The 13,437-nt window shown below is 36.8% G+C and overlaps 1 protein-coding gene across 3 annotated transcripts in view; it reads right to left on the minus strand.

The window, feature by feature from the left end:
• The window catches only part of sec24d (SEC24 homolog D, COPII coat complex component), a 67,650-nt gene that overhangs the window by 33,672 nt on the left and 20,541 nt on the right, over positions 1 to 13,437 (minus strand). For all 3 annotated transcript variants that reach the window (XM_008112072.3, XM_008112073.3, XM_008112071.3), the window contains 4 exons: positions 9,179 to 9,445; positions 7,580 to 7,701; positions 5,518 to 5,629; positions 3,997 to 4,124 (listed from right to left, as the gene is read on the minus strand). In XM_008112072.3, coding sequence (XP_008110279.1) covers positions 3,997 to 4,124; positions 5,518 to 5,629; positions 7,580 to 7,701; positions 9,179 to 9,445 — 629 coding nt within the window. The remainder of the gene's footprint in view (positions 1 to 3,996; positions 4,125 to 5,517; positions 5,630 to 7,579; positions 7,702 to 9,178; positions 9,446 to 13,437) is intronic.

Raw genomic sequence — 13,437 nt, forward strand, 5'->3', positions numbered from 1 at the left:
CATAAGTGATTTAGCTATAATCTTTTAAATAAATAACATTTTGAAAATAAAATCTCTGCAACCTCCAAAAAGTTGGAAGCTCTTGGAAATGGGCCAGGATAATGGGCTGAACTTTCAGCTGCATTATTTTCCCATTTCAAAGCAAGGAACAAATTGTAGCACAACCATAAGGAATGTTCTAGCAATAAAGAAATACTCAACTTTCACTGGACAATGTAAACGCATGGAATATTGTGTGACCACAAACTATACAAAATCAATTGTAAGGAATATTTTAGCAATAGAGAAATACTGAACTTTAATTGGACAACATAAATGTTTAGAGTGCTGTGACCAAAGATGACACATTTTTTTCCTGAATTTTGAGTTTGTCTCTCCCCACAATAGATAATATTTATTTACAGTATTTATATTCCACCCTTCTCACCCCGAAGGGGACTCAGGGCGGATTACAATGAACACATATATGGCAAACATTCAATGCCAATAGACAAACAACATTCAGTTTTAGACAGACACAGAGGCATTTTTTAACATCTTTCCAGCTTCACGATTTCCGGCCACAGGGGGAGCTGTTGCTTCACCATCCATTGATGGCTGTTCTTCCTCTTCTTTTCCTCGTGAGCAGTTTTATGGTGTTGTAGATTAGTTAAATTAGCCTCCCGCATAAAGCGTCCCTAAATTTTCCCTACTTGACAGATGCAACTGTCTTTCGGGGCTGCTAGGTCAACAGCAAGCCGGGGCTATTTTTTTTTTTTATGGTCGGAGGCTTAACCCGACCCGGGCTTCGAACTCATGACCTCTCGGTCAGTAGTGATTTATAGCAGCTGGTTACTAGCCAGCTGCGCCACAGCCCGGCCCCTTATCCTCAAAGACACAATTTCTATATGGCTAATTTTGTTGTGTGATGTAGATGACATTTCTCACACCATCCTTAGTAGAGTAGGACTGTTTGGTCACTGGCAGCCACCACAGAATGGTACATTTTAATGGCTATGGGCCAAGCTGGGAGTGCATGAAGTACCAAGACAAAGTACACTCTGCTTCTACTCAGCTCTGAAGTGCTGATTGTTATTTGGATCTTGAGGTGTGTTGTTTATCAAGGGAAGGTCAGCGATCAGGATAGAAACATGGACATGAAATTGGAACGCAAGATGATAATCAAGAAACTCTACAAGACAACAGGTCTTCAAAATGTCACTAAGCAGGAGCAGTCATTGAGTAGGAATGTAAAAGGGAGAGATTTAACAAGCTCGCTTGCAGAACTGATGGGTAAATTGCTGTTACCAGAAGGTCAAGAAAATAATTTATAACAGTGGTTCCCTCTTTCTTACTAAGCCTTTGCTTTGCATGGCTTTCACTCAAGGTTGAAGTGACATCTAGACTGCTGACATTTAGAAGAGTGCATATAGACCCGACACCTAATCTCTGTTTGTGATTTTGTACAAACCTTTACAAAAGGGTCCCATAACCATTTGAAAAGAAGCCTTTCTTTCTTTTCTATGGCAAGAACCATCACTGTTTGCCTTACAGAATAGATTTTATTAACCAAATTCTGTATCATTGACCAGAGGCATCCACTAAAGCCTGGCAAGCAAGATTTGGATGCTTGGGTGCTTCCTATCAACCCTGAAAACAAAACTTGTGTCTTGGGGGGGGGGGGGGGGAGGTTAGTAATATATTTAAAACAGAAGAGGAGTTACTTTCTCAGGAAGTATGCTTGGCCATATCTCACTTCAGGGCCAAAATACCTTTAAAGTCACAATACTCTGTCTGATCTAGGAAACTAAGGCTATGTCTACACTGCCCTAAATCGCAGGATCTGATCCCAGATTATCTGCTTTGAAGTGGATTATATGAGTCTATGCTGCTAGATAATCTGGGATAAAATGATAATCTGGGATCAGATACTGGGATTTAGGGCAGTATAGATCCAGTCCTACTTAGCACTTGGATAGGAAGTATACCTCTGAGTATTCCTTGCTTAAGAAAACCCTTTGCAATCCATGGACTTGCCATAAACCAAAATATTATGGTAATGAAGTTTGTTAAATTGAAAAGTTTATTGACTGACATTTAACTACAATTGTATACTGCATTAATAAAGATGTTTTTATAATACAATAAAACTGTGTTACATTGAGTTAGATTTGTCTTTATTTGCTTTTCCAATGCTGTATAGTATTAGGCCTATTTTAAAGAGTAACTCTCCAAGAACTGCCAACTACATTTATCCAGCATCAACCAATTTCCATGGGTGCCAGTTTAATGAGAGCCTTTTATAGTTAATCTATACAACATGTTCTGGGTGCAAGATTTTGGACAAAACTGTATGTGGCTTCATTGTAGCCATCTTAATAACCATCCTTAATATTTTAATAACCAGTACCTAAAACATATTTTAAGAATTATAATAAGAAAACAACATGTTTTAATTTAGTAGGGTACACTTCTTGACGTGAGCAAAATTCCCTTTAGACATTGCAGACACATACACATTCTTTAGAACTGCCCTAGGCTTTCCAAATGGTAAAACATTACCTCTAGCCAAGATAATATTAGTAGCAAACAGTATTAAATGTTAAACAAAGATCATCTGGTTTATCTAAGCTTGGCAAATATTCATCCATCTCCAAAACCAACTTGCAGAGTGCCTGGCCTAGCATGATAGCTGTTAGCTTTTGTTTTTATAGTCTGTTGCTAAAGCAGTGGTCTGCTAAAAATAAATCCTGTCAAACAATGATCTCGTATTCTCAAAAAGACACACACAGGCCTCCACAAAGAATGATGAATACTCTCCATAGATCATCCCTATCACAGTAGGGAAAATGAAAAGCAATTGTGCTATCAGAATAAGAACAAGGAGGGTTTCAACATACATAAAAAGTGAGAAAGTTGCAAATGGCAATCTTTCTATAAACCTTTATAAAAAGTTAAAACTTCACATATACTTACATCCAGTATTTGAGCCACAAAACATTTACCATGATGCAGTGCATCTGAATTAACAACATTGTTTATTATCATGAAATAACTCGTTGGATAGTGAATGACACTATATAATGTCCAATGGTAACTCTTCTTTAAAGTTCCATTATAGCATGAGCAGTGCACCTTCCCAATTTTTATACACTTTTACTTATATTTATTTATAGAAATAGAAATATATATTTATTTATAGAAAACCCAAATCTAGTTACTCAAATAATACTCAGATAATGTGAAATATGCAGGTGCAGACTGCAGCCAGGAAATCAGAAGACATTTACTTCTTGGGAGGAGAGCAATGGCCAACCTCGACAAAATAGTGAAAAGCAGAGACATCACACTGGCAACGAAGGTCCGCATAGTGAAAGCAATAGTATTCCCCATAGTAACTTATGGATGCGAGAGCTGGACCATAAGGAAGGTTGAGCAAAGGAAGATAGATGCTTTTGAACTTTGGTGCTGGAGGAAAATCCTGAGAGTGCCTTGGACTGCAAGAAGGTCCAACCAGTCCATACTCCAGGAAATAATGCCTGGCTGCTCCCTGGAAGCAAGGATATTGGAGGCAAAGTTGAAATATTTTGGCCATATCATGAGAAGACAGGAAAGGTCATGATGCTGGGGAAAATGTAAGGAAAAAGGAAGAGAGGCTGACCAAGGGCAAGATGGATGGACGGTATCCTTGAAGTGACTGGGATGAACTTGAAGAAACTGGGGGCAGCGATGGATGACAGGGAGCTCTGGCGCAGACTGGTCCACGAGGTCACGAAGAGTCGGAAACGACTGACCGAATGAAGAAGAATGTGAAATAAAATGATTCAATGAACTGTAGGTATGTGGACAAGAAGGCAGATTTCACAGATCCATTCATATAACATTTTCATGTTTGTTCTGCTGTTACTCCCCAAATAACAGGCCAATCAATATAACAACAACTGAATTCATGACACTAGAAGGCTTAACTTGTGAAGAAGAATATTCTCTCTGAGACGATCTGTTTGTCCCTCTTACCTCATTTGGAAGAACATTGGCAAAGGGCTTGATGATAGCAGCCAATGGTATCTGAGCCTGTTTGGCCAGGTCTGAAGATGCAGGAAAGCAATAGGTGGTACATCGAAGGTAACGAGGACTGGCATTACCTATAACATCAAAAATGATGACAGAACCAGAAGAAAAAGAAGAACCAAACTATTTAAATGACAAAAAAACAAAACCAGAGCTATGACAAATGTTCTTCACACATCTGTTTGCTCAAACAGTGGAGAGAGCATTTGGGATGGAGAATTCCTGGAAACATTTCCCAAAACGAATGTCCCCAACACATACATTTTTCACTACCATGATCTGTAGCACTCTGTGCTACTTGGCTTTTGGTGGTACCCTTAAACACAAAATTTCACACAGACACATCTCTACAATGAGAGTAGGAAATAGTAGCCTCACTTTGAATTGGCTTCCTAGCAAAGCCAAGCAATAAGTTGGGATGGTCTTACAAACTGCTCAGAGTAACAGCAATTATTCCTTCTCTACTATGAGGTGCAAATATGTCTTCTTTTAAGTTTGCCTCAAGGGGTTCAGATTCATGAGATTAATAGCCAAAAAACCACCAGAATTTTCCCTCTTGTCTTTAGAGGAGGGCTCATTACTACTAATGATATAGTTTTCCTTGTACTTCCATTTCTACCCTTTTAGCACATCCTCATAAAAACACATAATTTAGACTTCAATTATGTTCTGTGCAAAAAAGGAGCTTGCAATTGCTAAAAATTAATAATGAAAACAATATATAAATAATGAAAACAATATATCAACTCAGTGAACAAATATACTAATAGAAATCTAAGAATCCTGAATTATTTTAAAATCCCAGCAATCAATACTCAGGTAAAATACCACTAGAACTAAAATCAGGACAAAACAAATCCCATTGCCAAAAGAGAGCTCAGGATTTGTTACAATGAGTTAAGCACCAAAACATGGATGGGGAACGTATTACCCACAGGCCATAACTGGCACCCAGCATAACCCCCAAAAATGGTGGTGGCTGGAGATAGAAATGATCATAGCGCTCCTAGTGAGCATGGAAACAATTTTTCTACTTTTCAGCCCTTTCACCAGTCATTTTAAGTGATTTTTTTTAAACAAAGGGGAACTGGAAATGACAGTCCAGTTATTTCCTTTTGAATAACAGGACTAATGGAGTCACCCAAATGTGATGAAATTGCCACCAAACTCCAAAGGTACACTGAGGGGCATTTTACGATTATTTTTTTTAAGTAATTTGTCTTGAAAGGACAGGGTAGTAGTGGAGAACAGCAGTCCACCAGCCACCAAGATTGGCCCATCACTGCTTTAGAAGAGTCTTCATAGAGATTAAATACCATAATCCACCAAGACTACATTTCTGTATATTGCCAGTTTGCCAAGCAGAGCAAGCTAGCCAAAAAATGTTGTAGGTCAATTTACACTGGTACATTTCAGTCAAGAAATATTAAAAAATTAAAATCAGGGTGGAGGGTTGGGACTTGTTACCTTGATCCTGGATCACACAATCTGTAGTAACCAGAGGAGGAACCTGCCCTCTGATGTTTGTAGCATAGATCTGACCTCCTCTGGAAGCTCTGTCATTTTCAATTACCTGAATCTTAAAGGTAAAAATAAAATAAAATTATAAGTTGGGAAGCTATATATTCCTTATTTTTACAGTGTTATTGGTAGAAAAGGGAAAGGAGACATTCTCATAGGTATTTATGTCATTGTAAACTAATTTTTGTAAAAGTGAATTGCACAATGCTTATATTTTTAGGAGCAAGGAGGCAGAGATGTAGCTATGTCTCCAGAACCTTTGTACAAATAGAGTCATCAGTGTGGTACTGTGCAATGGTCCTAATGTACAATGAGACACACAGAGCATTGGGACACATTGTGCAATGGAAGCTCCTGTTGTGCAATGCAACATCTTACACTGTGCTCTGTTGTGCATCATTGCAGTTCACTATCCAGGTTGCATGTCACATCATCAACATAGCTCTGTCATCATAAAACTATGCATCCTACTCTCCGAGGCAGGATTTCAGCCAATGTTTATAAGGAACCATAAGAACTCCCCTCCCATTGAAGAGCACTGGCAGTGATGCACTTAAGAAGTGTACAGAGCATTGAGTACTTAAAGACAATCTAAAGTCTATGAAAAGTATTACAAACTAAAATTTGTTAGAGATGATGACAGAATTGATTTCCATTACATCCTGTGCCAGATTTTGCAGTTCTATATTTGTTACTAACATTTTGACAGAACTTCCCTCCCCCATTTCCCCCACTTCTGGGTCTGGATCTGGTTGTGGCTGTTTTGAGAAACTATAAAATACATGAAATGATGACTTGTTCCCAGTTACACTTTTTCATAATTTTCACATAGCTGCCTCCACAATTTTGCAAAATTAAAAAAAGAGAAAGAGAGCAAAGGCACCAGCCTGGTTTAGATTATAAACTATTTTGGTTAGGAATAAACATTTGGATCCTTTGTTACTAATATGATTAACTAGCATTCCAGTGAACCAATAGAATACCTAAATCTGATTTAGTTTTGGAAGAAGATATGGCACATCAACCTGGCATGAGAAATAAAGAATAAACATATTTTCTATAAAACAGCAAATGTGGTTTATGAAGAGCAGCCATTCATAATGCCTTCTTTGAGAAGCAGTATAGAAAGAAACTATAATTCACTGCTATATGCATTAGTAGCAGCAAAGAATAAGTTAATATGCTCCTTCTTCTTCCTTACAACTCCTGCACAACTGAAAGAAGACAGTAAGATGTAACTTTCATTACATTTAATGTGGCAAAAAATCTGGTTAAACTATTGCCTATTGAACCAAGTGAAGATCAAATTGATTTACAATTGGTTGCTTCAACAAATTTTTGGTTAAACTAGGCAATGTCTGCCTTAGTTCATATGTAATAAGGAAACCTGGTTAGCTTAAAATTTTTGGCAGACAGCTATCATCCTATATTTCAAAGTTAGATTAATTAAATAGCCATGATAACTATGACATAACATTACAATAATGTTTACAATTCTCTGTTTTTCATTTCATTGTATTAATTTATCAACATTCGCAAAAGCAGTTTCTTCAGATGTCTCTATTTTATCCCTTTTCATCTTGGCCAATGGTCAGCGATAATGGTGGCTGTACAATTGTCCATTTTTACATGACCAAAATAGGTTCTTTCTAAGCATTTCTAGCTCTTTCAGCGTGGTTCTATGGTCAATTTCGAGTGAAAAGCTGCCACAGAATTACCCTAGAGGACCTAAAAATGCCTAGAGGGAACATTTCTCTGAATATTTCTAGGCTTTCCAGCATAACTTCTGGCCAAAGTTGACCAATAATTGTAGTAGCGGGCATGGAAATGCCTAGAGAAGTGGCATCTCAGATGAAACAAAGTGTTCGAGAATTTTATTTATGTTTGTGGTTTTCTCACTTTCACAGAGACCTTGCAAATGACCTGCAAATGTGGAGGGACTACTATAGTTCAAAATTTCTGGAGCAACCTTATTCTGGGCCTTATTCTAAGGAAAACTTCTACTCACTGGGCTTGGAATGGAATCAGGATCCAGTTTCCTCTGCTGAGGTCCAGCCATTTGCGCTGGGCCTGTGGGAAGCCCACCTGGATAAGACAGCTGTGCACCTGGCATTGGAGGGCCGTAGTTTCCTACAAAAGTATAAACATGAATGTAAAGTGAAAAGGTACATATTCTTTTTTTTAAAAAAAAGCCTCCCTTGTTAGACACATTAACTTTTAACAATTGTAACTGTTTCCTCTGGAAAGAGTGTACTCGAAAACTCGAAAACCTTTCCACTGAAGTTGACACTGCCATGCTACATTTTAAACTGAGCACTTTCTCTAAAATATTAGGGAAAGACACAAGAACAGAGGTCTCTTGGAAGAATTCCAGGACCCACATGGAAAAGAGATTTGACTATGTCTTACATTTAATTACTTATTACATGACTTGCCACAAATATATTAACACTTCATGTAAAACCTAGAAATGCAGGAGCAATGAATCCCTACCCTACAAGAAAATTCAAGAATTGTATCAACAGTAAAATTAAAGCCCCAAAAAAGATCATATTGTATTAAAACATGGAGAAGCATAACAGTCTTTACTGCTAACCTATAGCAAAATAAGGAACAGGCCAATCTTGACTCGATTAGTTTCACACTTGGGCTACTACTATCTAAATGTCCATGTCTCAAATATCCACCAACCAAGTTTTTCTGAGCAGGTCTATACATAATAGGAATTGTAATAGTACGGCCAACCAAAAAATGTAATGTAAATGAAGAATTAATGTAAGCGAGGAATCTCTGGTTGTGGTTTGACACTATCTGATATGCGATACTGTTTCTCATCACACTTTATTTATTTATTTATTTATTTGCAATTTGGCAGCACAGAACTTCCAAACAGCTGTAACACTGGCTTAATTTGGGACCTATTTGGACCAGTATGAAAATAAAGCATATTTTTTCAAAATATTTCTGCTTTTTCAAAGAATTATATACTATGATAGAACATTATCATGTCAGCAATTAATTCATTTGGTATTTCTACTCTAGACATTAAAGTGCTATGGGATATTTCCTTCTCCAAGATTGCTGTGGTTACAGGTAGCATATGCAGTAAGAGACCTATTGGGAAAGAAAACAGATGCCTGCTATAAATACCGTGTTTCCCCGAAAATAAGACAGTGTCTTATATTATTTTTTGCTCCCAAAGATGCTCTAGGTCTTATTTTCAGGGGATGTCTTATTTTTCCATGAAGAAGAATTCACATTTATTATTGAACAAAAAAATGAACATTTATTATATACTGTACAGTAGTTGTCATCATAAACCAGCATAACCAGACAAACTTCTTGTTACTACCAATATTTCCATGTACAACACTTTATGGTACCGATCCTGCATGCTCTGGTGTTCTGTTAGGCAGGCATGCTTCCAAACAAAAAATTTACTAGGTCTTACTTTTGGGGGAGGCCTTATATTTAGCAATTCAGCAAAACCTGTACTAGGTCTTATTTTCTGGGGATGTCTTATTTTGGGGAAACAGGGTAGTAACACGTTCACATGGAAGAGTCAGAGTTTCCACTTGCCAATTCTTTGTAAAACATCTCCACTTACCATACTGGGGAGGAAACCCAGGACCTAAAGGTTCGCCCGGGAGTTGCTGTGGCAAGTTGGTGTTCATTGGGCTTGAGCCGGGCATCCCTTCTTGTCTGGCCATTGAAGGTAGAGAGGGATGACTGTTCAAGTTGTTTGCTGGTGGTGGAGAAATCTGAGGACCAGGTGGTAAGGCCATTTGCTGTGGTCGAGGAGGTGGAGGACCGTGCAAAGACTGTGGTGGTCCAGAAGGCACACAAGGAGGTGCACTTGGGGCACTATTAGAACCTGCATGAAACCATCACTGTTATGTTACATACATCAGAAAAAAAACATGTAAATAAGAAAGTGAATTACAGGCAATCTCCAATTTATGAACAAGAAAGGTTCTTTTGGTTTGTTCTTAATTTGAAATTGTATATAATTCAAACAGGTACATTTTTCAAGTGTAACTCCAGCCAAATATTATATATATACTGTATAAGCTTTGGATAGCATAGGAAAGGGGTAACATTCCTGTAGTGTTTGTTTTGCTCTTCTATATCCCTGTTCAGAAGATTTCACCTCACTTTCTGTTCCTGTGATTAGATTTTGAAAAAATTGGCTTGTTGTGGAAACAAAGATTGGTGAGACACCTTTTCCCCATGAAAGTGCTTTCAGGAGTAAATTTCCCTTCTGAGGAGTAAATTTCTCTCACCCCATTTGTAACTATGATCTATTTCTAAGTTGGATGTTTGTAACTCAGGGACTGCCTGTATGGGCATGTAGTTCTCTGAATTAACACTCATTGTTTTCAGATCCATTGAAATTAATGGGACTACTGTGACAAATCTGTCCCAGTAATTTCAATTGGTTTGCTCTAAGAATGACTAACACTGGTTTCAACTCATTAATTATATCATATAATGAAAACATGACAGGAATTTCGATATCTAAAAAGATCAAATACTTAGGAATCTGGCTTACAGCTAAGAACGCGCAACTATTAGAAAATAACTATAAACTAATGTGGAGGGAAATAAAGCAAGATCTACAGAAATGGCAGAATTTAAACATTTCATTATTAGGAAGAACTGCAACAATCAAAATGAACATTTTACCAAAAATGCTCTCCCTATTTCAAAATTTACCCATAATTAGATCGATGAAAACAATTGCGGAATGGAACAAAGACCTCTCTAAATTTATATGGAATGGCAAAAAACCCAGAATTAGGTATGCAACAATGACGGAGAAAAAAGACCGAGGCGGATTTGGCTTGCCGAACTTAAAGTTGTATGCAGATGCCTGTGCTTTGACGTGGATTAAAGATTGGTGTAATCTTAAAAAGGAGAATATACTAAACATAGAGTGCTTTGATTTGAGAAGGGGGTGGCATGCGTACATATGGTACGATAAAAAACGTATAGAAAAATTTTTTGGAAATCATTTTATACGTTCGTCATTGATCAAGGTTTGGGAAAAATACAAAAAATATATGTACGATAAAACCCCACTATGGATTTCTCCACTGGAGGAGAATAATAGGAAATTATTAGGTTGGTCACAATGGCCTACATATAAAGACATTCTAATCAAGAAAAACAATGAATTCCAAATTAGATCCATAGAAGAAATAAAAAGAAGTTATAGAAATCTAACGTGGTTACAATATGCTCAAATTAAGGAAAAATTTGTGATAGATAACAAAGTGGGCTTTTGTTCCAACGAGAAATTTTGGGATAAGATCCTCCAATCAGATAAGAAAGAAATAACCAAAATCTATGATAAACTATTAGAATGGACAAATGCTGCAGAAGAAGTTAAAGGATGTATGGTGAAATGGGCACAAAACATTGGACATACAATTACAATTGCGGAGTGGGAAACGTTATGGAAGAAGAAAATAAAATATACCTATGCGTGGGACTTAAAGGAGAATTGGTTGAAATCCTTCCATAGGTGGTATATTACACCCCAAAAGTTAGGAAAAATGTACAAGGGAACTAAAAACTCCTGCTGGAAATGTAAAGACCATATAGGATCGTATTACCATGCGTGGTGGACATGTCAAGAAGCAGGCAAATTTTGGAAAATGATACATACAGAATCTCAGAAAATACTAGGGAAAAAATTTCCAATGAAACCAGAATATTATCTACTAAACCTGACAGACTCAGAAACACAATTTAACATAAATGACGACAAATTATTCACATATATCAATACAGCTGCAAGGATCATCTTTGCGAAACATTGGAAATCACAACTAATACCGGGAAAGGAAGAATGGCTTGAGAAAATTGAGGACATAAGAGACATGGATGAACTAACATTTTTATTGAAGACGTATAGAGGACAACCAATTAAAAGGACAGACTGGGATCAATATAAAAAGTATATGGACATGAAGTAAGAAACAGGCCTTGTCACTGAAGGAACAAACGGGGATATACCAACACAATCAGAACTGGGAAACAATTATAAAAATTGACTTAAATCAGACCCCCAAAAGGGAGGATGGGAAGTACTACAAGTATGTAAATGGGTGTGTGTGGGGTTTTCTATTTTTGGTTTTTTTTTTCTTCTTCTTTCTTTTTTCTTTTTCTTTTTTCTTCTTATTTTCTATTTATTTTAGCGTGATGTGTTGTAGAAACTTAATAAAAACTATATTAAAAAAATAATTATTATTATATCATATAATATTAGCTATAGCTAATGCTCAAAAATATATACTAAATTTATTATATGAATACTACACAACCTCAATCTTTTATAAGTATCTTTAGATATTTTATTTATTTGCTATATTTTTATCTTACCTTTCTCCTGATATGGGATTCATTTTTATAACTTTGTAAAGGTAAGTCTCAATTTATGTTGTCCCAATTTACAATGTTCTATTTTACAACACTTCTCCACAAAGCAATCAATAAAAAAGTTCACCCACAATGAACAACTCTCTCACACACCTATATGTTTAATATGTTGCATGTGTTTTATTTTATTGTATTTTATACTGTGCTCACTTTTATGTTGTTTTTAGGCACCTTGTGGCGTCTGTAAGCCACCTTGAGTCCCTTCGGGGAGATGGTGGCAGGATATAAGAATAAAGTTATTATTATTATTATATAATTGAGCAAAAAGAGAGAGCAAAAAGAGAATCATTATTAGGTGAGAGAGTGAGGCTTTCTGATGCTCTTTTGTGAAAGGTAAGAAAAGCTAATCAGTGTGGTTTTCTTGTATTTTCCAAAATAGTAGGTAGGAGGAGAAAGCAACTGCAATCTTCAAGGAAAGTATTTCTTCTGCCTACTTAGAATAATGTTTGAAAAGAAGGAAGACACGAATCTTGGAGTTTAGATTTACTGGAAAGATTTTACTCTGCTTGATTAGTTAAAGGTGATCAACTGGCATCTGTTTTCTTCATCTCATAAGAAGGCACAGTGAGCAATATGACGCCCCTCTTATTGTACTTTTTGCAGCCACTGCAGAGAACAGAGCAGAAAGGGCATAATGCCTCTTTCTCTTCTGATGCGCTTTGGAAAAATGTCTGGAGAAGACATATTGTTTTTTGTCAATGTATTCCTCTAAAGCAGTGGTTCTCAACCTGTGGGTCTCCAGATGTTTTGGCCTTCAACTCCCAGAATCCTAACAGCTAGTAAACCGGCTAGGATTTCTGGGATTTGTAGGCCAAAACACCTGGGGGCCCACAAGTTGAGAACCACTGCTCTAAAGAGACTTAGTAATCTAATGATAAGCCAACTCACTCTAGCCAAGCCCCCTTGGAGTCAGCAGTTCCTGCCTCTTCTGGTCCCTCTGGAGATTATCTTCACATTTCTCTAGTATGGAAAAAGTGAGCTTTGATGTTTTGTGCTTTAAATATCTTTAAAACTGATGATGAGTAAAATAAAATGGCTGATTTTGTGATTATTTAAGCTTTGTCCAAACTTATCCCTCTGTCTCAAATGATTCCCTTCAGAACTGATTCCCTCCATTTACATCAGTCTCGATTTACATCACAAGTCATGAAACACAATCCTAATCTAAATCTAGGCTTCTCTGTGCTTGAATATATTGTTAAAAATAAGTGTTATTTCATTCATTGGTCTATCAAATTTGTCTTCTGAACAAATATATTCAGAACCACAATGTGATAGTTCAACTCACCTCTCTGAAGGGTTCTCAAGACAAAGTAAGTTGCAAAGCCATGCTGTCTTGCTTATAAATAATATTTTTTGAATCAAGCTTTCAGTGTTCATTTATGTGTGTTTCATACTGGTATATTATGCATACATCAGGTA

This window comes from Anolis carolinensis, chromosome 5 (genome assembly GCF_035594765.1).
Source record: "Anolis carolinensis isolate JA03-04 chromosome 5, rAnoCar3.1.pri, whole genome shotgun sequence".
Classification (NCBI taxonomy): Eukaryota; Metazoa; Chordata; class Lepidosauria; order Squamata; family Dactyloidae; genus Anolis; species Anolis carolinensis.